The following is a 24591-nucleotide window of genomic DNA, read 5'->3' as shown; positions in this document are numbered from 1 at the left end:
ATGGACAACCACAATATACATATTCTGATGGATAACCAAAATATGTAAAAAGGAAGCAAGAGCTATGGAAGGCAAGGGCGAAGCATAGGAGTTAGTTCATCAGCTCTTACACAGACTCTCCCCCACATCCCCTCTTTTGGTCTGGCGAAGGACACCATACTGTTCACCATACTGTTCACCATACTGACACCAAAGAGTTCACTTCATCCAGTCACACTTTCCAAATTTCAGTCCCACTTTCCTGATTTTTGCCCTAAGTATATTATCTGGACATTTATCTGCTTTATTAAATAACATATGGACAATAAGAATTTAAAGACTTTTTTTTTAAAGATTTATTTTTTTATTTATATAAGAACCAGGGTACAGACCAGATGCACGGGAGGGTGAGAGGATTCACCAGAAGCAGAGCGGGGAACAGAACAGGCAGACCGACGAAATACACTGCTGAGGGGAGCAGCGGGCGAGATAGGAGAGGTCTGCTCGCCATGTGGGTTGCTCTGAGGCCGGCGGGGATTGAACTGACACTGCAGAGGCTGCCAACAGCTTCACAGTGCTGTGCTCAACTGCCTGTGCCACCAGGGAGGCCCCCCCAAAAAAGACTAACTGTTTTAAAAAGATTTATTTTATTTATTTATGCATGTAAGAACTGGGGTCTAGACAAGAGGTGGCGCCGGTAGGGGGGGTGAGAGGATTCACCAGAAACAGAGTGCGGAGCAGAACAGGGCGGATCTACTGAAATACACTGCTGAGGGAAGCAGTGGGTGAGACAGGTGAGATCTGCTGCACCATGTGGGTTAGCTCCCTGGCTGGTGGCTGGCAATAGCGTGATAGCACTGAGACTTTAACCCCTGTGCCACCAGAGAGACCTTATAAAGACTAACTTAAAATAAAAACTCAACTCAACTACTTAGCCATCTCCTAAGAGTAATTCTACAATATGTAGAAAGAATAATGCTAGTTACATTTTTTTCTAAAGCGTATTCAATAATAGATAAATTGATAGATAGTTAACCAATCAGACAGCAGACACAACAATTGAAATTTTTAAATTTCTGGTTTTTTCCCTTCTTTAATGAAAATAGAATCATCAACAACTCAATATTCTATTTGTCAATTCTCAGAAAGCTCACTTAATCACCCATTGGTTAACTTTTATCTGTAAAACTCAAGAACCTCTGAGGGATGCTCTGAGGAATAAGACAGCAAATGAAAAGTCTAATCCATAATAAAATGTCAAAAATGCCATCCCACCTCCAAAATCTGATGTATATATTACATGAGACAATACATGTGTTAGAGAACTTTGTAAACTATACTCACAATAGCTATTTGTCAAGAGTTTTTCCAGAAAAGAAATAAGGCAGAAAAAAGCAAATGAGCATCCTTCTTGGAGTTCAAACACCTAGCCTAAACCCAAACTCTGCCCCTACTTGCAACATGGCCTTGGGCAAGTCTGGAGATTCTCTGAGTGATGGTTCCCTCTTTAGTGACTTGTTGATGACCATATTTCAGGACTTTAAGTATAATGACATAGGGCACGTGACTTGTACTCATTGAATGTGAGTTCTCCAATCCCTGGTTTGGGCTGCTATTATATCTGGTAATAAATTCTACATGCAAAGCACATATAAAAAGGCAAAAAAAAAAAAAAAGTATGATCATTATAAATCTCTATGACCTTGAAAAATCAAATAAATAAGCACAAAAGGAGAGAAGTTTAGTTTTGCCCAGTGACAACTCTATGAGTCAACTTAAAATGAGGATGGTCCCACAAAACTATCATGTGTCTCAAAGAGAGAGTCCATTTAAAATAGATATATATGGGGGCCTCCCCAGAGGCGCAGCAAGTGAGTGCTGGGTTGCGAAGCTGCCCGCAGCTTCTGTCCGCAGCTTCTGTCTGCAGGGCCAGTTCGATCCCTGGCCACTGGGTGAGGGTCCCACATGGCGCACAGACCTCTCCTGCTGCCTGCTGCTCCCCTCAGCAGTGTATTTCATCAGTCAGTCTGTTCTGCTCCCTGCTCTGGTTCTGGTGAATTCTCTCACCCTCCCGCGCTTCTGACTGTACCCAGTGCTTGTATAAATAAATAAATAAATCTTAAAAGACAATAGCTTTAAAAAAATTTTTAAAAAGTAGATACACATGCTCATTGGACCATCTGTTAAACAAATTCAGTATTTATTGAATCAAATGGAGTTTTAATTAAGAGTGGGAGATCTAAGAATGTCTAAGTAAATGGTCTTTCAGATGAGCTCTCGAAGGAATTAGCCAAGCAAATAGCAAGGAGATAGGTGCTCCACCATATGTGCAAAGGCCATAAACTAAGGAAAAGCTTGGGAAAGTCCAAGACTTAAACGAAGTCCAAAGGTGAATGTTGAGAGCAATGAGAGAAGGTAACCAAATGAGTTTGTGGAGGTACCTCCAATATAAATTAAAGAAGAACAGAATAACCTACCACATTGAAAAACACTAAGTTGGGACATGAAATGCCATTTGACAATTTTTTACAATTCACCCTGGCTGCTTGGTATGTGAATTTAACAGGGAAGACATGCAAACACAGAGCAGTTAGGAAGCTGGTAGAGTATATCAGATAAGCCATGACGCTGCCTTGATCTCAACTGTAAACGGCGGAGGTAGACATCAGACCTCCACAATGACTGGATTTGGAAAAGAGAAAGGAAGGGGGCCAAGGAGTTCAGATCTTGGTTTAATCAGCTGGGTTCATGGCAGTGCCCTAAGATGCAGAAACCTATGGGAGGGGCCTATTCAGGGAAGAGGGTAAAACCAAACAGAGCAGACCACTGGCTGTACTTACACTGAGAGACACAAAAGGTACTAGAGCAGGGGCCTCCCTGGTGGGGCAGGGGTTAAAGACAGCGCTATCAAGCTCTCACTGGCCACTGCAGCATGAGTTCAATCCCAGGCCAGGGAGCTACCCACATGGCGCAGCACACATCCCCTGGCTTGCCCGTTGCTCCCCTCAGCAGCGTATTTCAGTAGATCTGCCTGTTCTGCTCCCCACTCTTCCTAGTGAATCCTCTCATTCCCCCCCAACACCTCTGGCTTACACCCCAGTTTTGTATGCATATATAAATAAATATTTTTTAAAAAATGGTACTAGAGCAAATTGCACACGAGAGCAGTTATCTTGAAAATAGATGAGATGATTTAGGAAGAATTAGACATGGAATGAAAGTAGACAGTAATGACTGCTTTACTATGTGTTGAATATGAGCTAGAATCAGCTTCTGAACTTTTCCCAGCAACACTATTTCTACCCACTTTAAAATAAGGAAACAAGGTCACACTGCTAATAACTGAGTGATAACCAACCCAGTCTTACTCCAGGCTTAGGCACTGCTCCACACTGTCTCTCAGCAGAAGAGGAAATGAGCATGCAGTAAGATCCCTAAGGGACTCAATTTATAGTTCAGGAAGAACAACTAGCAAAGAGAAGCAGGAAAAGCAGAATGAGAATGTGGCATGGAGAAAGTCAGACGCATAGCATTTCCCCCAAACATAAATGAACCTTTTCTAAAAATTGTTCAGAGATTAATGAAATAATACTGCTAAATATCAAAAAGAGAAAGAGAAGTCAGGGTAAAAGTCAGATGTCTTGGAAAGGAATAGCAATCAGATGGTCAGCTGACTTCTCATGAGCCACAACAGAATTCAGAAGATAAAATAAAACCAACAGAGTAAGAATAAAAAAAAAATGCCAACTTAAGGTGTGTGCTCTGCCAGACCATCTTTTAAGAACAAGAATAAGGACATTTTGGGTAAACAAAAATATAAGAGTTGACCTCCAACAACATCCAACACCAAAAACTTTTAAAGAATATACTTTACCAAATGTGAAAATGATTCCATAAAGAAAGTTCTAAGGTGCCAATAAAAAAGTGCTCAGCAAAGAAGTTAACAAATCAGTGAATCTAAATATTGTCTATAAAGCAATTTGTGTATTTATAACATGTATAAAAAACTTCTAGTCATCTTGATCAAGGAAAACACAAAATCAGGAATGAAAATGAAATTTGATTACAGAGTTGGCTAATAAAAGCTAATAAGAGAATACCATAAACAACTTTATGGCAATAATTTTTTAAATTATATGAAATGGGACAAATATACAAATCAGATATAATTGTATTCATATATAATCTTAAAGCTAACTGAAAGAGAAATACCTCAATATTTAAAAATTGTATGACTGGCTTAAAAATGGTCTCTTACTAGGTTCAGATAGTTATACAGACAAGTTTTTCCTTATTTCACAAGAGATTATTTGAGCCTTATACAGATTCTTCCAGCGAATACAGAGTGCAAACACTCTCCCATTCACATTATTGGTCAGTATTGTAGCCAAAATAAGACAAGGAGAGTAAGAGAAAAAAAATATTACAACCCAACTTAGTTATAAACACAGATGCAAAATCTAAAGAAATATAAGAAAATAGAGTCCAGGATGTTATTTTTAGAAGAGTATTAAAAATATATTATGAATATATTGATTTTTATCCCCAAAATGCAAAGGAAAATGATCTTATGGAAAAATGTCACTCACATTAATAAGTGAAAGAATAGTTAAAAAATCATAATTTAAAAATATATAGGAAAAACATTTTATAAAAGTCAGTATCACTTGAAAAATTCTTAGCAAAATAGGTATAGAAGGAAATGTACTTGATAATGTCTGCCAACATCGTCACAATAAAAAAATCAGTAAAGATATAAGAATACCACTATTGCTGCTTCTACTTTACAGTTTACTTGAGGTTCTAGATAGCAATGTAAGACAAGGGCAGAGTTGTGGGGAAAGCCAGGTATAGGGATTTGAAAGGGAAAAACAACAAAAATGCCACTATCCACACATGATGTGAATACCTCTAGTGAAAATTCTAAAGAAAACACAGAAGAGAGTTTAGCAAAATATGGCTGAATATGAAAATCAATATACAAAAATCAATTGTGTTTATTATGCCAGCAATAATTTGAATACTTCATTTAAAAGAAAATACCATTAACAAATATAACAAAAAAGAAAGGTACTTAAGAATAAATCATCAAAAGATATATACAACCACATGAAAGAAAATGATAAAATGTTACCCTGAGTTATTAAAGACCCAAAGAAATGAAGAGGTACATGAAAGGTCATAATCATTATTAAAAATGCATTATTTTTCTCTAATTGACTTAACAGTTTCCATGTAACTTCAACATAATTCTTAAAAGGCTTATGAAAGACATTGCCCAACTGATCTCTTGATTTCTATGGAGCAATATAAGCCCTCAAGGAGCAAAAAGTACAATATGTACACATTTGCACAAAGGAGGATACCTATCAAATATCTAAATATAATATAAAACTTATAAAATGGGATTGAGGCAAGGGTAGACACACTGACCAAAGGATTAGAATAAAGGACTCAGAATGAAAGATACATAGAAATATGGAAAGTTACAATGTTACCGAAGTAGCATCCTGGATGTATGGGGAAAGGATGGATTCTTCCATAAATGATTCTAGAACAAATGGGTATCTAGACATTTATGAAACCCAGCTGCCCTCTCTACAAAATCAATTCCAATTACATTAAACACTTAAATGTGAAAGACAAAATTACAAAATCATTTACAGAAGAAACATATAGGAGAATATTGTCCTTGGGCCATGAAAGAATTTTTCAACCATGATACAAAACATGAAAACGTAAGTGAAAAAATTAATAATAGGACTACATTCGATATAAGTTCTTTTGCTATCAAAAGATACCACAAAGAAGATAAACTGACAGGTTATAAAAATAAAGAGAACTACTTGAAACATGGGTGACTGAGAATTATTATTCAAAAACATAAATAACACTTAAATGTCAATAAGAAAAAAACACTCAATAGAAAATTGAGGAGAGCTTCTACCAAAGATCAAACATGAATGATAAATACATAGGAAGAGGTTTAACCTTATAATCAGGGAACTACAAATTAAGGCCACAGTAAAATACATTTTACATCTTATAGACATTAAATTGGTACAAACTAAGAAATTTTAACACCAATGGTGGGCAACAATATGCATTAATTGGTAACCTTTTATACTGCAAGTAGAAGAGTAAACTGGTTTTAAAAAAAGGGAGGGGAACAATTTGGCCCTATTTTGTCATGTTAATCATAAGTCTACAACCCAGTAAATTCACTCATAGCTATCTCCCTTATAGATATCAAAAGAGATGATCAAAAGTGTATCCACGAGATCTATATGAAAGTGCATTGTTCCAAAAAGTGGAAATCGATGTAAAGGTTCATCTATAAAGGACATAAATAAATTAAGGCCTATTCACCAACACTGAAAATGCCACCTAGAACAACATGGATAGATCTTAAGAACATACTCTAAGTGAAAAAGGGAAGTAGCACAAGACACCATATGAATATCACTTTTATATTCTGTAAAGTAAAACAACATATTGTGTTTTATTTATTTAATTTTTTTAAGAACAAGAGAATATCTACCTCTGACAGGGAAGATGGGGAATTTATGGATAGGGAAGGAACCCCAGAGGAGAAAAGTTATGAAAGTGCTCTAGGTCTTACATTGAGTAGCAGGCCCACTGATCTTCACTCCACCATTAAGAGCAATCATTTCCATACGCTACATATTTTACCCGGTAGGTGTCAAACACGACATAATAAATATGTCTTGAAATACCTGATTGGGGTAAACTTAAAAAGCATGTGGGAGGACGGGACAAGAAACAGTGTGGACAGCAATTAACAAAAGTCTTGCAACTAGGGAAGGCCTGAGGGATCTATCTGGTCAGTGGGGAACATGAAGGAGAAGCAGAGGTTTTGATGGGTTTGTTACATTTTGTTTGGTTTTTAATTATGAATTATTTCAAGCACAGAGTTGTCCACCACGACAGTCTATCATTTATTTCTTTCCCAAAACAATACAGCATTGCAGATGCCATTAAAGCACTCTGTGTGTCCTCCCCACCCCACAGTAAGGTCATTCTGCTTCATACAGCTTTCTAACTGAGACATCTAGCGTACGCCTCATCCTGAAGGAGTTCTCCAGGAGGCAGTGCCAACATGTGAACACTGCCCCACTTCCATCAACATTCCCCTACTCACTCACCAGTAGCAGGGCACATGATTTAAGGAGTGTTGTGCTTGGTGCCAAGGTCTCCATACCTCTCCCCTCTCGGCACCCTTCTGATGAACACACAGAGCTCTGGGGCCATGGAACCAAGCATTACTAACTGGCACGGCCATCGCAACCTAACTCTGCCAATGCATAACCTCAATGCTCCAGCCAGCTGGCCCAAACAGAGATGGACAGTAAGAAAGGAAAGGCGTGCGGAAAACAGGGAAGAAAGGAAAAGCATTTTTTTTTACAATTTGATTAATAAACACACCGAAAGAAAGGTGCTAATTTTCTTCCTAACTTAAATGGACTAACTAACACAATACTGGTTTGAGAGACTATCACCAAGGGTGAACAAAAAGGGTCTCCCCGGTGGCGCAGCGGTTGAGCGCTGGGTTGTAAAGCTGCCCGCGGCCTCTGCAGCGCCGGTTCGATCCCTGGCTGCTCCCCGGCCACCAGAGGAGGGTCCCTCATGGCGTACAGACCTCTCCTGCTGCCCGCTGCTCCCCTCAGCAGTGTACTTCGGTCCTTCTGCCTGCTCTGCTCCCCGCTCTGGCTCTGGTGAATTCTCTCGCCCTCCCGTGCTTCTGACTGTACCCAGTGCTTGTATAAATAAATAAATAAATCTTTAAAAAAAAAAAAAAGAGTGAACAAAAAGATCAGCCAAAAAATGGGAGAGGGGAGGGCAGAGAGAGAGAGATGGTCAGCGTGAAAGGCGGAGGCAGTCACTAGAAAACAGCAAGGAGGGATAGTCATCGGAATTTGTAAAACCAAAACCCGGAAGCTTTAATTTGTCCTTAATGGAGAGTTAACAAATAATTTCTCCCACCCAGGGCCATCTCAGGCAAAACACAATCAAATAATAGTGTTTCGATCTCAGACATAACATCATGTAAATCAAGACACACTCCTAAAATTTACCAACCAAGATGCTCAGCAACATCTTATGGAAGTGCTGATACCTGACTACAGATAATCAATGAATCCAATCCACTAGCTTTAACTACACCACCATCATGTTTACTGGTGATAAAAACATAAGCTATAAGAAGCTTAAATAGTACATAATTACTGAAAACCATTAAACAAGAAAGAAGAGTCTTTTTTGCCTCATAACCCCTCTTCCACCTCTATGCGACACCTCTCACACCAGAATTGCAAAATCAATCCACCACTTTTCTCAGAAAATAAATAGTAATTCTATGGTAGCTGGTTGCTAAAAAGACAATGAGTAGAACATGGTAGCTGGATCTCAGTTGCTGTTAGGACATATAAAATACAGTAGGCTTGTAAGTATTAAAATGATAGGAAGTTTCACTGAAAAAAAAAAGTACCCACCATGAATGCTCCCCAGTGGGCTAAAGTTACAGATTTTAAGTAAGATTTATGATAAGCCCCACCCACACCCCCTTCACCATCCACACTGCAGGACCAGTAATCCATCTCTCACATGGATTTCTGCAGAAACCTGGCAGAGGCACCCACACCAACTATCCTTAAGTCTGTGTTCCTGGTTGCAGGCAGAATGTTCCCAGGAACAAATCTGCCTGGCAGCACGCAGCAAAGATGCCCTATGGCCCAGCCTAACAGGATCTGACCCCTATCCTCCTTCCCAACCTGAGCTCACTCTCTAGGCCTCTCCCCAGTCACAGTGCTTTCAGCATGGAAGCTGCCCCTCAGTCTAGCTCACCCACTCAATGTACTTCAGTCCAGGACCCAGCGTGCAAATCTCAGAGAAGCCACTCTCGATGAGGTCTCACTATTGGAAACTAATACCCCACACTTGTCAAATGTAGAACTTGACAATTCTTTTGTTCATTATTCAGTAAATGTTCATGATTTAGTCAATGTGGGAGACTTTTGTTATTTTATTTCCAGAATACTACCTGCTCACGGTAGATGCTCAGTAAGTATTCAATTTTCAAAGTAAATGAACCATTTTACTGCCATATAAATTTAAAAATAAATATGAAAAAATCAAGTGCAGGAATAAAAAAGATAACCGTGTGTATCTAGTGTTCTTAAGGTAAACGAATACTATCTACAAATCCAAGATTTTCATTTCAAAGGACAAATGGAGCATAACTGTCATTGCCTTCCAAAGAGTCTGTAGTACTAAAACTTGAGATTACATTAGTAATACTCCTCCTCAATGTCCAGTTGCCATAACTCTCAAACCCATTTTCTTTCCTTTATACATACACAGAAGTCTACATGTACACAGATTCTGTGATTTCCAAGGTTCAGCTGGAAAAGTGAAATCTGCACTTAGTGCTAGTTGTAAAGTATCTTTTGAAGAAATCTGTTCTATATTTCCACATCACTCATTTAAAATATATTTCTTATTGAGTCATCCTAGAACTCCTATCAATGACAGAAAGATTGTTTTTTTAATTTCAATGCTGAAGCTGGAAATTTTTCTACTTTCTATCACCATAATGTTTAGCACTGTAACTTGTATGCTGGCTCTCAAAAATCATTTACTAAATGAATAAATGAATGAACAAATGAGTAAATGAAATTTAGTGATTCTCAATAATTATATTGTTATCCCAGGAAATATATATATACAATGGGAATAGTAACATGACATGTATTCATCCCTTTCACTTTTCGGAAGGTTTTGATATTCTTTAAACAATCATGGTTTAAACAATTATGGACTTTTAAAAGCAAAACTCACTGCAGTAAATAATTATGGAATATTTCTCACCTTATATAACTTTACCAAAATCACTGAGGACGAAAGTGTTAAATCCCTGCATAAATGGACACTATGAAAGTAACACCCCATGTTAAACAAATATAGCTTCTCCAGGGCTAAAAACATAAACTGGAAAATAATGAGAAATTACAAAAATCAGGGATAAACCAGATGTCAAAAGAAATTTAACACTGCGGACAAAAATTTTAGATGAAGTATCACAGTGCCCACAAGAGAATAGAAGAATATTCAATGGTTTGGGACAATAACAAAAGGAGACAATGATATTCAAGAATGCGTGCAACAATGAACAAGGATTAAAACTGGTATTACTTAGCCTTTCTTTTAAAATCACAAAAGTGTGTTATATATGAAATTATATACTCAGTCTTGAAATGTTATTACCACCTGGTGACCAAAATTTTTTCTGAGTTTAAAGCGGTGGTGTCATAAAATATTTCCAATATGAATTCTTATTTTGAAAAGTGAAGGAGTTTTGGGAACACATTCACCTTACATAATGGGAATTTTATAAAATAGGTCTATAATAGCCTCTTTGTCATAAGAATCTTACTTATGCTTAGTAGCAAACACATTCATTAATAAATTCTTCCCATGTCGATTTCAACCATTATTTGAATGACTCATGTGCTACACTGCAATATGAAGGTCACAGTGAAAGATTCTTGAATCTTAACTCATCAGTATTTGAGCAAATGTGGTACTAATATGTAGTTTTCCTATATGTGACATAATGATGATAGATTTTATCCAAAGGTTTATCTGGTCATCCCATATTATTTTTATAAACATTATATAAGTTTTATCTAAAACCACAGTATCTTTAACAATGTTTTCTCAATGCATTTTGACTGCATCCTAGGGCAATTATAACCATCACATTTCCTTGCTAGGTTTTAAACCAAAAGATGTAACACTAGTAATGCTGATGGCAGTAAAAATAATAAAAACATAATAATTAATTTATGCAATCTTAAAATGTTTTAAAATATAATATAAAACCTCTCGAATTATAACTGAAAAGTTTCACATGTTTTCTCAGTCTTAAGATTGCATGCTTTGAAGTTCTATCACTTTATCAATACAAGACATCTATTGAGTAGCAAACACTGCAAAAGAACTCAAATATCCAGAATTCGGTTAAATAATTTTCTCCAAAATAGTTATCACTTTGGATCAAGAAAATCTGCCACGCAAATGATATGATAGGAAAGTTTGGAACTAGGAACACAAAAACCTCCATTTCTATCCTGATACCATCATTAAAAACATGTCCTTCTAGGAGGAGCTAGATTATAATCTCTAACACCCCAGCCCCCAAAGAAATCCTCAGATCAGTATATTCTAAAAAAGGCATCCAACTCAGGGCTGTTTGCCTGGAAATCAGTGCAGGTGCCTCGATTGGAGCTGACTTCCTACAAAGCTGAGGAGCCCCTTCCTGGGTGCTGTCTGTAATCCACTCTTCACAACAGCCTTCCATTGTGCCTGCTCCAGTGATCTGGATGCAAAAAGCTCCAGTCCAAAGTTCCCATGACAAAATGCCACCCCTCCTTCAAGAATCAGAGTCCATTTACCATGAAGCCTTCACTACCAATTTCCCCCAGCAAGAAATAAATTCTTATGTAAACCCCCATGACATTAATGACACGTGTCATCAGGACAGTGAGTATTAGTTATGTATGTAATTTTCTGCTCTTTTTTGTCAGAATGTATGCCCTTTAAGGGTAGGATCTTTCTCCCAATAACCCCATCCATGTCCTATAATTTCTAACACAAAGTCTGAACATGGCAGGGACTAAAAATATATTTTAGCAAAACCATCTATAAGAATTATGGTAGGTGGATAAGTAGCTAGGTAGATAAAAACAACATCCTATTTTCATTGCCAACGTATTAAAACCCAAGAGGCAAAACTGAAGCTGTGCTACAGGTCTTCAGATAGTGATATGTTTTTTAACCATTCATAGGAGTTTTACTCATTTTAAGTGAATATAAAAGTAATTACTGACAAAGTATACCAGTTGGCCAATGTTTTTCATGTCTTGGCTCTTTAACATTTTTATACAATATGAAAGCGAGAGCTACCAGCTCAATGTCCTCCTTCATAGAAAGGTATTTTCCTAGGTTCGCAGTCCTCGAAGTACCTTGTATTTAAGACTTGGCTTGGGAAATCTGAGATGAAAAACTTCCCATTTGATGCCTTGCAATTCAGCAAAGTATCCCAAAAGAGATTGTTTAAATTAATGGAAGATTAAAGCAAGGAAGAACATTCTAAAAGGTATTCTGTAATGGCCCTTTGTCACCACCTTCTCCGTTTTATTGGGAAAACAGTCTTTGCCCAGGGGGCTGAAAGTTTATATGCCAACCATCAGTTTAACTATTCAAGTTAAAAATGTCAGAGAAAAAAAGTTTGTAATGGAAATGCTGACATGTCATGAAGTAAAGAGGCATAAGCAGGTGCTCCTGTAACCCAGGGTCATAATTCAATCAAGCTGTATTTTGACGTCATCTGTTACAGAAAAAAGCCAAATGGTTTATGAACAGCACCAGAACCCCTGAGATTAAATTACAGCCCTGATATTTAATCATGGGTCTTACTTTGTTATTTTTAATAACACAATACATTTTAACAGTTATTCGTCAACTGCCTTAGCCAAATTAGAACACGTGATGACAAGTGAGCCGGATTACGATGTCCATCTCTCACAATCTGAATCTTTATTATTTTTTCTGAAATGGTAGATTGAACAAGTTCTCCTTTTCTTAAGAAGCATACAGTTGGTACCAACGGATTGAGTCCAAACCTTAATTAAAAGCAGCATGGGGTCCCTGACCAGTGGGTTAGGACATCTGTATTTGTGTCCTGTGGTAGCCAAAAACCAACTGTATGATTTGAGCAAAAGACATTTAACCCTCCCCAAAGTTGGCTCCTAACCTAAAAAATAAGAAGGCATCTCTAAGGTCTCCAGTAAATAAATCTAAATATCTATAAATTGCCTGTTTGGAAAATACTGTGTGCTTTCTTTGGGATACCCTGAGGATCCAAGTACAAAATTTTTATAACTGAAAAGCTGATAATTTTTAATTCAATTAAAATACTCAGATCAAAGAGGTATGATTACATGAGTATTTATAAGCTAAAATTTTTAGAAGCAATATCAGCGTCAGCAAATGAAACAGGTTCTTTAAAAAGTAATGTACAAATACTGCTGAATGTGCGAAGGGATGTTTGCAAAACAAATCAATACAGGCTCATCCAACAATGGATTGCAGTTAATAAACTACATATAGTAATTACCACCAATGGCAGTCTAGAAAGTCATTCATTAAATGTTAATTGTCACACAAAAGTACAAAAGCAACCATTTGAACAATCATGTGGCTGCACCTTTAAATAAAATAGTTTCTTACAGTCCTGAAATTCATCCATATAAACTGATTTTAAACACACCTGGGTATTTGATATGCTGATTAACTGGGCCTTTATTTATTTTTGAAATGAAAGTAAATATGACAACCTTTTTCAACACTTTTTGCTATTCCTGGGAGCCTGATATAATAAATATATATTATGTATTACAAAGTGTTAACCAATCTCCTCTAAGGATTTAAATGGCTACTTCTCTTATGTGTCCCTCATAAGCATAAAGAGACATTTGATTCAAAGCATGCACCTAAAACTCATGTGCATTTCTTAGTACTGAATGTAAATGGCTCACAGGTTTAAAAAATAGATAACCATGTATAGCTTTTAAACGTGGTGATGAACTTTGAAAGTTTCATTCAGAGTAGTAAGAAACCAGTAACCACCAACCAAAAAAATAAAAAAAAAACCTTTAATGAAGGTTGTACTTTACTTTCTCTAATACTTTATACTATCCTATTAACTTGGAAGAACACCTGGTCACAAGAAACAGCTCATAAAATACAAAAAAAAAAAAAAATGGGTGGGGGAAGGTTGTTTCTACCTCACTTCATTTTGATTCTATGTCTGTGCAAAATCTGACTTCCTCGACATATAGATACACAAATTTTAAAGGTTTGGCCAAGAACATTTTGGTTCAAGACTTGTAAATTGAAGAACATTTCAAAACACACCATGTTCCTTATTAGGCAACTTAAGATCTGTTATCTTGGCTTATGGGAACAGATCTAAATAGCATCATAATACTAAACATTGAAAATCACAGGCCTGGGGCCACCAGGACTCAACTCTATGCCTTGGACGAGGTTGCAAACTTCCAATATAAAATGTAGTTTACCATTAGGAGTAAATGTTTGATCTGTAAAGCTTACAAAATTACTTTGTTTATCATAGCAGATGAAAGCAAAAAGGAATAATTTTAAGCTCAAAACAAAACTGTTTATATGACAGTCTTTACTGCTCCATGATTCTAAGCATTTAAGACAGATTCGAGCAATTAACAGCATAAACTTTCATTACATAGTTCTATTATATATGTTTATGTGACTTAGCTGTTCATCTGTTATTTAAGTGATTTCCTCATTACAATAGTAGGGTAAAGATAATTTGCTGATGCTGTCAAAAATGTTAAGCATTTCAGTCTCAACAGATCTTGGATCCCCACGCTTGTTTAATGCATTTTATTTACTTGAGTCAGTGTCAAATAGAGTACTGCTTCTTCCTTCTGAATTTAGAAAATGTAACATTTTAAGCACATGTCTGGAATAGACATATCAAAACTACAAAACTGTTTATTTTAGTGATGTAGATAGAATTTAAGATTATTGATCTTGTATATTAAGTTTCAAAGCTCTGACAATGAGCTGTAAAACTTTTTTAACAGTTAAAGAGCAGAGATTAACTTTATTTTTAGATTAACAGAAGAGGCTAACCTCGGTCACCTCAACTTCTGGGTTAAGTACATAATTCAAAATGAAATATTTTCACTGGAACCCATGCAGGCTGTCCGTTTACAATAGAACAAAAGAACCAATTTAAAAATATCTACCTTATTTTCCTTGTAAAAATAACAATATGAAAGTGACATACTAAGTCACATTTAAATCCAAAATAAAGTTGAAGGCTAGCTTATTTGTACACTGAGGTAGGAAAAATAATAGGCATGGTTTATATATTTTAAATGATATCAAAAAATGCTTATGAACTCTAAAAATCCGGGAAAATACTGCATTATTTTTTATGGCTAGGTAATCTTGAAAAAGCTACATCTGACTGTGTGAGAAAGAGAGAGACAGGGACAACATAGAGGTAGCCAGCTCTGGATACAAAACTTAATTCATTACCCATTACCTTGAGAGAACTTGTTTAATATCTCTAAATCTCAGTTTTCTAATCCACAAAGTGGGTTTGGTAATCCTTCCATTTCATTGGACTCTTGTGGGGATTAAAAACTCACAATAAATACAAGGTGCATAGCGCACCACTTGGTGCATTAAGATAGATTTTGATTTTGCCAGGTCCATTCCTACCCACACTCTACTATCCAATACCACATCTTGCATATAATGGCAGGGAAGATCAGGCAAAAGAGAATGACAAATGCCTAAACTTCAGCTCCAAACATCAAAAAGCATCCACAGGGCACATACACATACAGACACATTTATTTGTACAAATATTAGAACCCAAACTCTGACCCCGTATTATGCAATACAAATTACAAAAAAAAAAAAAAAGCAATGAAACCAGTTATTTTATAAAGAATTTGCAGGATAACAGAGAAAGAGCAAATCAAAACTTGTTTTTTAGAATAACAAATAAAGGCATTATTTAGAACCTCCTTCACTTGAGCCTCAGTTTTCTTTGGCTGCCCAAAGACGGTTTTAGACTATTTGCAAGAGATTTCTGTCCTCAAAAGTCTATGATTCTAATATAATGGATTTAATGCCATTTATTTTTTCACCTATTAAATTACTTTACAAAAAACCATACAACTACCAGCCATTATGAATTGTGCCATAATAGGAAGGTTGTTTTAAAATACACCACACACAATTAAAAGACTCTACTCAACAAATACCTTTAAGGGGCAATTTTTTTTCCATGTCATAAGCATGTGAACTCAAACTAGTACAGATGAAATTAATCCAGAACGCTGACCATTTGAATTTTCTCTATGGTATGAAACTATTCACTGGATTAATGCTTTTTCTTACTGAATTTACTAATTTGACCTGTCCTTTTGGTGTCAAGTGGATACAGGCTAACTAATCTGTATAAACATCAAGAAATGTTTTCCCACTTCCAAAAAAAGACCCACATCACGGATGTGGTATGTTTTACCACTGCTCTTCATTGTTCAAACACCCATTCACTTGGGGATCTTTCTTTAACAAATGTTGAACACCTAAGTAAAACTAAACATTGGGGGGGTGGGGGGAGCTCAACTTTTAAACTAGGGAGAAAGATACAGTATCCATTACAGACTGATTGCAAAAACATATAACAGATGTCAGGGCTGTTCTTGAGTACAGATAATTTTAGTGACTTTAAAACTACTTTTTAAAATGATGCCAAAGGTAGTACCTTTACCTTTTGCTCCCAAAAGACTCAAAGGTAACCAAGTAAACTTTTGTTTTATTATATCAGAAAAGTAAGCCTTGTTCATTAACGAATTATGGACTCTAGGTACATCTTTTTTCCTTTGGTAACTTTGGCATCCTACTTTTTAATGAGAATAATTTTCAAATCCTCCAGGCATGTGGATGCTTTTAGTTTAAGATCAATGATATAACGGATATTAAATTCCTTTGTATAAGTTACCATACAGGTTACAACTACTTCTTGAAAATAATTCCAGAGCCCACCAATTCTCCCTGTTAAGGTCATGGAAGCTCTGAACCATCATGGCTGAATTGTTTTAGTGCTCTCTGCTGAACACCTGCAAACATCAAACAAAAACTGCTGGTCCTTTCCAGGGTTGACAAAAGCCTTTCATGTGAAAAATGCTCCCTGGGAATGTCAGGCTGTAGCTCAGGTTACATTCCATTCTCCCTAGCAGCCTCACCATTTCTTAAGGTGGTAGGAAAAACCATGTTTGTGAAATGTAAGATTAAAGGGAATATGGCCACACTTTATTTTCATTCTCACATTGCAAATCGCAAAGTAGTCTATATTAATAGAATCAAAAGCTACTGGGAACTCTAAAGCATGAAATATTATCATGCCTCATTTTGAAAAATAACATAGCTGGCTTTTCAAATATTAACAATTTTCTTATAGTTTGGCTTTCTTTTGCCTGGACCCAAGTTTCAAAGCTACACGTGAAAGTGACATCTTAGCCCACTCAGGACAGAGCCCATCAACCTGAAGTAAATTTAGAAAATTATTTCTCTGTCCAAAGTTTCCTAAGTCATGCTTCCAGTGAAAGGGCAAAAATTTATTTTTTTCTGATTAATTTATTTTGTCATTCTTTAAAAGGGATTTATCTTTGTCATGAGGGGAAATATAAGCCATTTTCTTCACTAATAGCCCTGTGTTCAAATAAAAAGAAACCAACACTGCAAGCTGTACTTACATATTAAAGTCACTATAATATTGCATTGGATTAATACTGTGCATTGTCACCCCAGCAGTCAGAATAAAACACTCACTACACTTTTTTCCCTTGCAAGTCAACATTAAGGTCTGAGAAGTACACATCTGATATAATGTAATTTAAAGCTCAATGCCTTAAAAACAATCACAGCATATTCATTAGAAACATCAGAAGACTGAAATCTCTGTCTACATTTCTATATGTAGGCACACACACATATAGCTGTCTTAAGAACTGTGTAAGTTTTAATATATGATCACTTACCAAAATACATTAATACAATTCATATTTATCCAGTCTGTACCCCCTGTAAACACTTAAACATCACAGAATATGAATATAGAAAATAGACCAGATGCACAGTTTTCTTTTTATATGTAATGCAATTTCATGCTTATGCATCACCTTATTTTATTAAACTATACCTAAACTGATACACTTAAGTTATTCCAAATGTGTCAGAGTTTACAAAGTATAAGCATATTTTGCACTCACTTGGAAAACAGACTAACTCTGTGTCCTTCTAATATAATCTACTTTGAGATTTCACCTAAACACATATTTTCTTAAGTAAAATCATGCAGAAAATAGAGATAAAGTTAGTTACTATCTTGATGTCTAACAGAAAAATTCCATTTGCCTTCACAATACACTTGTACTCATATTTACTTCAAAGTTGTATTGAGAATACAATACAGAAATTGGGAAGATATAATACTACATCTAATACAACAACAAAAAATAAAATCCCTAAATGGAAAATACAGCAGGGTCCAGAACAGTAAAACACAAACATATGGTGAATAAGTACTTTTAAGCAAAGCAAACCCCAAAATATAAAAGATAGAATGTAACTATAGGAGAGGTTTCATATTTTATATATCAAGTTATAGAGACAAAAATTTCCTTAGGCATAGGAGGGCCAAAAGAAGGAAAAGTAACTTACTTGGAAATGAACAACTTGTAAATGCCATTAATTTTATAAAATCATACTAATGACACAAATCACAAAGGTGAACAGATATCTTTCATTTCCTACAGCACCAAATAAAAACTAAAAGATGTGAAAATATATTCAATAGCTAACAGACAATTCTACTGGCATTCACAGTCTGACTTAAGGATAGTACTCTGTCTAATGTACTGTTACGTACCATTGCCAGAACTCCTAAAATACTGCAGCTGTTTAACAAGCATAAATTAATTTAAGCCTTGAACCTAAAGGATAGCAAGCAAGAATGCACGCCTCCTTCTGATATGAAATTCATTGGACACACAAAAAAAATTTTTTAAATGAGTATCATATTTTCAGTTTTCACTTTTAATAAGAGGACCTTCGGAGAGTCCCCTACTAAAACTACCCTTTAGATGCCAGATAATCATTGCACACAGATTCCTTTGTGAATCGCGCTGTCTTTTTTTTTAAGCATCACCCAAAGATCTTTCATTTATAAAACACAGAAGTCCTCCCAAATTTGCAACTCTACATACAGCTAAAAAAATTCATTACACAAATAAATGATTAGGGAAAAGAAACAGCTAAATCATCAAAAAAAAATATTTTAAATATAAATGAATTCATATTTAGCTTTCAGATTAGCAAGAGGTTCTCTATTTACAGCAGGGTTTGCTATGCAGCATTCATCTGCAAAATTAAGCACTCATTTCTTTAACAGGGTTAATTATACATAGTACCTAATAACTGATATTATTTACAAGGGATTTTCCCTTTTTAAGAAAGTTAGATTTTCCCCTCTATTTTCAAATATGGGACATTAATTTATTCCCCCATGTTAATATTGGCCTTATCTTGACATGTTTGATTACAGCTGTATTAGAAAATTGCTTTTAAATTAAGTGATGGAATTCTGAGACAGTTTCCTTGATTTAAAAAAAGGCCTAATTTTAATTCTGCAAAAGATAACATGTTGTGTAAATCATACCACTGATGGATAATGAAATAAACGTATGATTACAAGCTAAAATTTCAATGACTTTTTCAGAACACTTCAACAAAGCCAAAGATATACAATGCGTGAATAAACAGCTAAGAATATTTAACTACACACTAAGAAAATAATTTACATACTTGAGCCAGTAAAATGTCCACTCGCCAAGGAAGTTGGTCCATTTTTCCCACTGCTCACAGGAGGTGAAAACATCTAAAAGAAACAAAGAAATATTACTGTTGAAAAGAAGACATTTGTGTCTTCAGAGTTTGTCAAAGATCTTGCATCTTTCCTATCAAATAACTTAAGAGTTTTTGCTAAGGGCTCATTTTAGTAAAAAACATCACCATCCAACTGAAATGAAAACAAGCACATTACCAATCATACCCCCCACCCCATTACCACTCTTGTTCTTTCTTTTTCTTCAGGCTCATTAGATTGCCAATACTAGGCAGTACCAATACATTTTAAACAAACACAGCCCCCAGAATGTTTTCAACATTCAGGTTGGAGGGCAGCAGTCCCTCTAGAAAACAGTAGTTTTACCAAGGAGAAGAAAAAAAAGTTGTTTGTTTTATATTGAAAACCTTGGCCATAAACGTGGCAATGTCCATTTCCATCCCGTATAGGATTTGCCTGTCATATGTGAACCCAAATAAAAATAAAAGTGCCACCTGCACTAAATTCTCATTTCGTGCCTAATATGAGAGCAATTTGAAGCAAGTCTCTCTCTCTCCTCTCTCTCTCTCTCTCTCTCTCTCTTTCTCTCTCTCTCTCTCCCTCCCTATCACTCCCTCTCCAGCATTTACTTCAACCCTAATTGGTTTCCCTCTTCTTCGACGTATCTAGTGGATAATGCGCACCTTCCCTGAGTCAGAGCCTGCAAAAAGCAAAGAAACAAATGGAGAAAGTGCAGCAAGCAGACAGGGGGCTACAAAGCTGCCCAGGGCTATGTTTCCTGGCAAAACTTCCGAAAGCCATTTCTCCAAAAGAAGGTCTAGAAGAGCAGCAGCAACAGCAGCAGCCAGCGGCAGCAGTAGCAGCAGCAACGCGGCAGCAGCAACATGAAAGAGCCCCACTTAGAAGGCGGTTTGGATTTTATTTGTGTGTTTTGTGGATTCTATTTACATTGCCTTGCAAATGCATCTTATACCAAGCGCATCTGACATTAAAAATGAATTATTTCCCCTGACAGGGTTGGGACTTGGTTTGAGAAAGGGATGGAGAAGAACCAAGTACAGCGGTAAAACTCCACAAGTGTACAAGTTCTGCTTTGTGCTGATCTCACGACTGAAATTTACAAAAACAGAGTCCAAAGGGTTCTCCAAAATGTATGCTCCGCATCCACACAGTTTTCAGAATCCCAGGAAAAGATGTAATTAGGAGGACTACAAGTTGTACTAAGCCAAAGCATCAAAACTTAAAAACTTTTAAGAGACAACTGAGTCCCCAATTTTCTCTTTTCCATTTCTTAAAAAAAAAAAAAATCAAATGAGTTAGTGGCCTAAGTATCAGTACTCTCAAGGTTCAGATATGGCCAAGTTTTAGAGGTGGTTTACAGTCTGAAGGGAGTCTCCCTTGCCTTCCCAGTGGGGGGAGAGTCTATTATTTTGGGGGTTCAGTGGGTAGAGAATGAGACTCTTAAAAAAGCCTCAATCTGCCATCACACCCAAAAATTACACTTAAAAACTTGTCCAAAAGACCAGCATATTTACCAAGGATTCAATCAAAGAAAAATTACTCCTGTCTTTTAGATTACTACTGGCTTCTAGCTGAAGTGTTTGGATTTTTTTTTTTTTTTGCTTTGTTTTGTTTTGTTTTTTTTTTTTTCACAGCTGTTGTTAGTTTCCACCGTTCTTTCTTACCGCACTGAAATCCAGTAAATCACTCAGCTCTTTGTCCGTCCCTAAGGCAGCCATTCGCTGTTGGTGATGCATTTTAGCAAAATCACACAAACCTAGAAACATGGAAATAACCGCAATCAGAAAATCCAGTCCCAATCCTTGGAGAAAACACAATCGGATTTTTGGAGACTGGGGGGGTTGGGGATCGGGAGGCGGGGGGCGGGTGGATTAAGGTGGAGAGGAGCGAGGGAGGGGGGAATTGTTTGTTTGTTGTTTTTTTTAAAAGACGGAATAGGCAGCAATAGCAAAAAAAAAAAAAAAAAAAAGCGATATGGATACTAGATTTCCAAAGAGAAGATCAGAACTGCTCACATCCACTAGCAAACCCAATCCGGGGAGAAGGGGCAGGAAAAAAAAAAAAGCCGCTCCTCAGCGCATCCTTTTATGCAACAGGAGGTAGAGCGAGAAATGAATGGATCAGAGAAAAGAGAAACTACTCGGAACGATCCGGTCTCAACTTTCCCCCCACCCCCCACCCCACCCCTCGCACACTCGCCCGCACGCGCGCGCGCACACTCACACACACTCACACACACTCGCACACTCGCACACACACTCGCACACACACCACTCCCCTCTGCATCTCAAAGTAGCTATAAAGAAATTAAAGATGAGCGTCTCGGAGTGGAGACGCGCCCCGGGGAGGGGTGACAGGCCCGGCGGGCGGGGGGCGCGCGCGGCGCGGCGGCGGGTCGGGTCCCGCGGGGTCCGGCACCCCCGCGCGTGGAAGAAAGGGCCGTGGAGATGAAAGTCAGGCCCTCGGCAAAGTCGCCCCCGGTCCCCCCGCGCGCGGCGCGGCCGGGGCGGGGTTGGGGGCCGGCGCGGGGGGAGGGGGCGCGGCGCGGGAGGGGAAGGGGGTCTCCGCGGGGCGCGCGGGCGGCGCGGGGGGCGCGGGGGCGCGGAGCCGCGTGCGGGGCCGCCGAGCCGAGCCGAGCCCCGCGCCGCCCGGCGCGGCCGCCCCGCGGAGCCCGCCGGCGCCGGTACCTACCGCCCGCGCGCGAGAAGGGGCTCTCCGTGCACCGCCGGCGCCGACGCGGCGCTCATGTCTGCCCGCGGCCGCCAGCACCGCCGCCCGCGCCCGCGCCCGCCGCTGCGCCGGCCCCGCCGCCGCGCCGCCACGACAGCTCCGCAGACACACAGCCAAGATCCCTGACTCTTAACACCAACTCTCTTCTCCGGGGAGGGGAGGGCGGAGGGGGAGGGGAGCGCGCCCGGGCGCTCGGAATTGCAAGTTCAGCAAAGAAATGGGTGGGGGGCGCCGGCGGGGGGCGCGCGGGCCGGGCCGGCGGCGGGGCCTCCCCCCCACACCCCACCCCACCGCACCCCACCCCACCCCACCCCGGGGAGGGGGGCCAAAAATCTCCTCAGTTAAATCTCCTCAGCTCCCCCCCACCCCACCCCGCCTCGCCTCGCCTCGCCGGATAAATAAATAAATAAATAAATAATACGAATAAATAAATAAATAAAGGAAAATACCAACGAAAAGGCAGCGAGCACCTCATTTTCCCCTCAGCTCGTCAGTTACAAGCTGAAACCTGAACACTTCAGGGCTTTGCCCGTCTCCTCCGGCCGAGGCACTTTGAAATTTATTCGAGTTTACATCCCCCTGCACTTCTTTCTTTCTCTCTGACTCGCGTTCCCTCTCGCTCACACATCCACACACGGCAAAGCAAGTTTATACTAGGCTGCAGATGCACGTGATGCAAAAAGACTTTGCCAAGAGGAACAATATTTTTCTTTTCCGTGGATAAACCCAGCCACATTTTTGCTGGGGGAGAGGGTCGTTTCGGGAGTTCTGCGTTGGGGCGAAAGCTAAATCCCAGAGTTTCTTTCCCCCTCGCTTTTAAGTCCCAAATACTACAACTGCAAACTTCAACCCCCCTCCCTTCCCCTCCCAAAAAAAAAAAAAAAAAAGGCCAATTTTTGAGCGTGGATGTTGTTTTGTTTTTACACTTGAGTTCCTAGGCACGCTAAGTCCCCGTTTGCCAGCTCTATAAGTTTTTAATTCGACATTTAGCATTACAGGCCCTGCATGCTCTTGCAACACACTTTTTCCCATCACTTTTACGGATAAAAATGAAGCTACCGTCTCGTACTAGCACGCGTGCTTTAGCCAGTAGATGCAACATACTCTAGTTGAACGTGTTAAAATACATTGCACAAACGCTGTTCTCGCTAGATGTGCAAGTACATACAGAAATTGCATGCACACACTTTTCCCACTGGCGATTATTTAATAGTTGTTCCTTTTGTTTTAATAAAATATTGGGATCGACATTTTAAAAATCCAATTCAATTACAAACAGTTCACTCTGACAGCAAATTATAACGTTACCTTAAATGGCCACAAATATGCTCACAATATTCCAAGGAAAGTGACTTTAAAAAGAGAGACAAAAATCTTCTGCAAGGACTTAGTATCTCACATGGGTATCCCCCAAAAAAAGTATTTTAACTGGTACTCAGTTCTGCTCCAGGGAGATCCACAGAATACAAGATTATGCACCTGGCTCTGGTGTTTGCATTTTCCAACATAAAACTGCAACAAAACACCCTCCCCCCAAAAAGCAATCATGAAAAAAAAAAAAATCCAACAACTTTTTCTTATTGTTTATAAAAAAATATCAATACAGGATAGTTATAAATTTTCCTCAAACAAATCTTGTTGGTAGTTTTTTTTTTTCTTCTCCTTTTATAAAGTCTTAAACTTGTTCCAAGTTTAGAGGTGTCTCCTCATCATCCTCCTCCTCCTCCTCCTCATCACCATGGACTCCCCCGTGGAGTCACATTGATAATAATAGGTTTCCCTGAAAGATACATTGTAATCCATTCACATCCGGGCACTGCGGGCTTATAAAGAGAAGGCGCTGCGGCCGCGGCTGCTCCTCCAGACAATGACTGGGGAGGGGCGGGGCGGGAGCGGGCGACCATAGAGTGGTAAACAGAGCGCCTAGAGAGCCGCCCAAGATGGCGGCGCGCGCCGGCCACGCCCCCTCCGACTCGGGTGGGAGTCGCGCGTGGGCCGACATGCAAACCCTCCTGGGGCTCCGGCGCTTCGCAGGCCCCGTGTCTCTGCGCCCTTCTTCGTCCCGTCCCTGGCCCGCCCCTGTCGTTCGATTCCAGAGTGTAGATTCTAAATAAATTGAGGAACGGAGATGCACGGTCTTCTGCAGGGGAGACGCTATTTCTGAAATATTGACTGGGTTAAGCTAATGCCCCCCTCGAGGGAGGCTGGGGAGAGGCTCTGCCGGCCTCACCGGCGGGGCGCCGGGGCCAGGCTGCTCGGCGGAGCGGAGCCCTCTTCCCGGCGAGCCCGGAGCGGCCGGGGAGGGGGGC

The 24591-nt window shown here is 38.8% G+C and overlaps 1 protein-coding gene across 10 annotated transcripts in view; it reads right to left on the bottom strand.

Annotated features, from left to right (window-relative positions):
* The window catches only part of TCF4 (transcription factor 4), a 347413-nt gene extending 323293 nt beyond the window's left edge, over positions 1–24120 (bottom strand). For 4 of the 10 annotated variants that reach the window (XM_054694022.1, XM_054694027.1, XM_054694026.1 and 1 more), the window contains exons 1-3: positions 22244–22297; positions 21217–21308; positions 19492–19564 (exon numbers count right to left, since the gene is read on the bottom strand). In XM_054694022.1, coding sequence (XP_054549997.1) covers positions 19492–19564; positions 21217–21288 — 145 coding nt within the window. In that variant the 5' untranslated portion in view covers positions 21289–21308; positions 22244–22297. Of the gene's footprint in view, positions 1–19491; positions 19565–20025; positions 20376–21216; positions 21309–22243; positions 22298–22731; positions 22938–23590 lie in introns of those variants that run through there. The other 6 variants (XM_054694024.1, XM_054694023.1, XM_054694025.1 and 3 more) reach the window with 6 other exon arrangements.
* Between the last annotated feature and the right edge of the window lie 471 nt (positions 24121–24591).

Source organism: Talpa occidentalis, unplaced genomic scaffold, assembly GCF_014898055.3.
Source record: "Talpa occidentalis isolate TD23 unplaced genomic scaffold, MPIMG_talOcc4v2.1 talOcc4.13, whole genome shotgun sequence".
NCBI classification, from domain to species: Eukaryota; Metazoa; Chordata; class Mammalia; order Eulipotyphla; family Talpidae; genus Talpa; species Talpa occidentalis.
The sequence above is the reverse complement of the archived record's forward strand: the minus strand, read 5'-3'. Positions and strand labels throughout refer to the sequence as shown.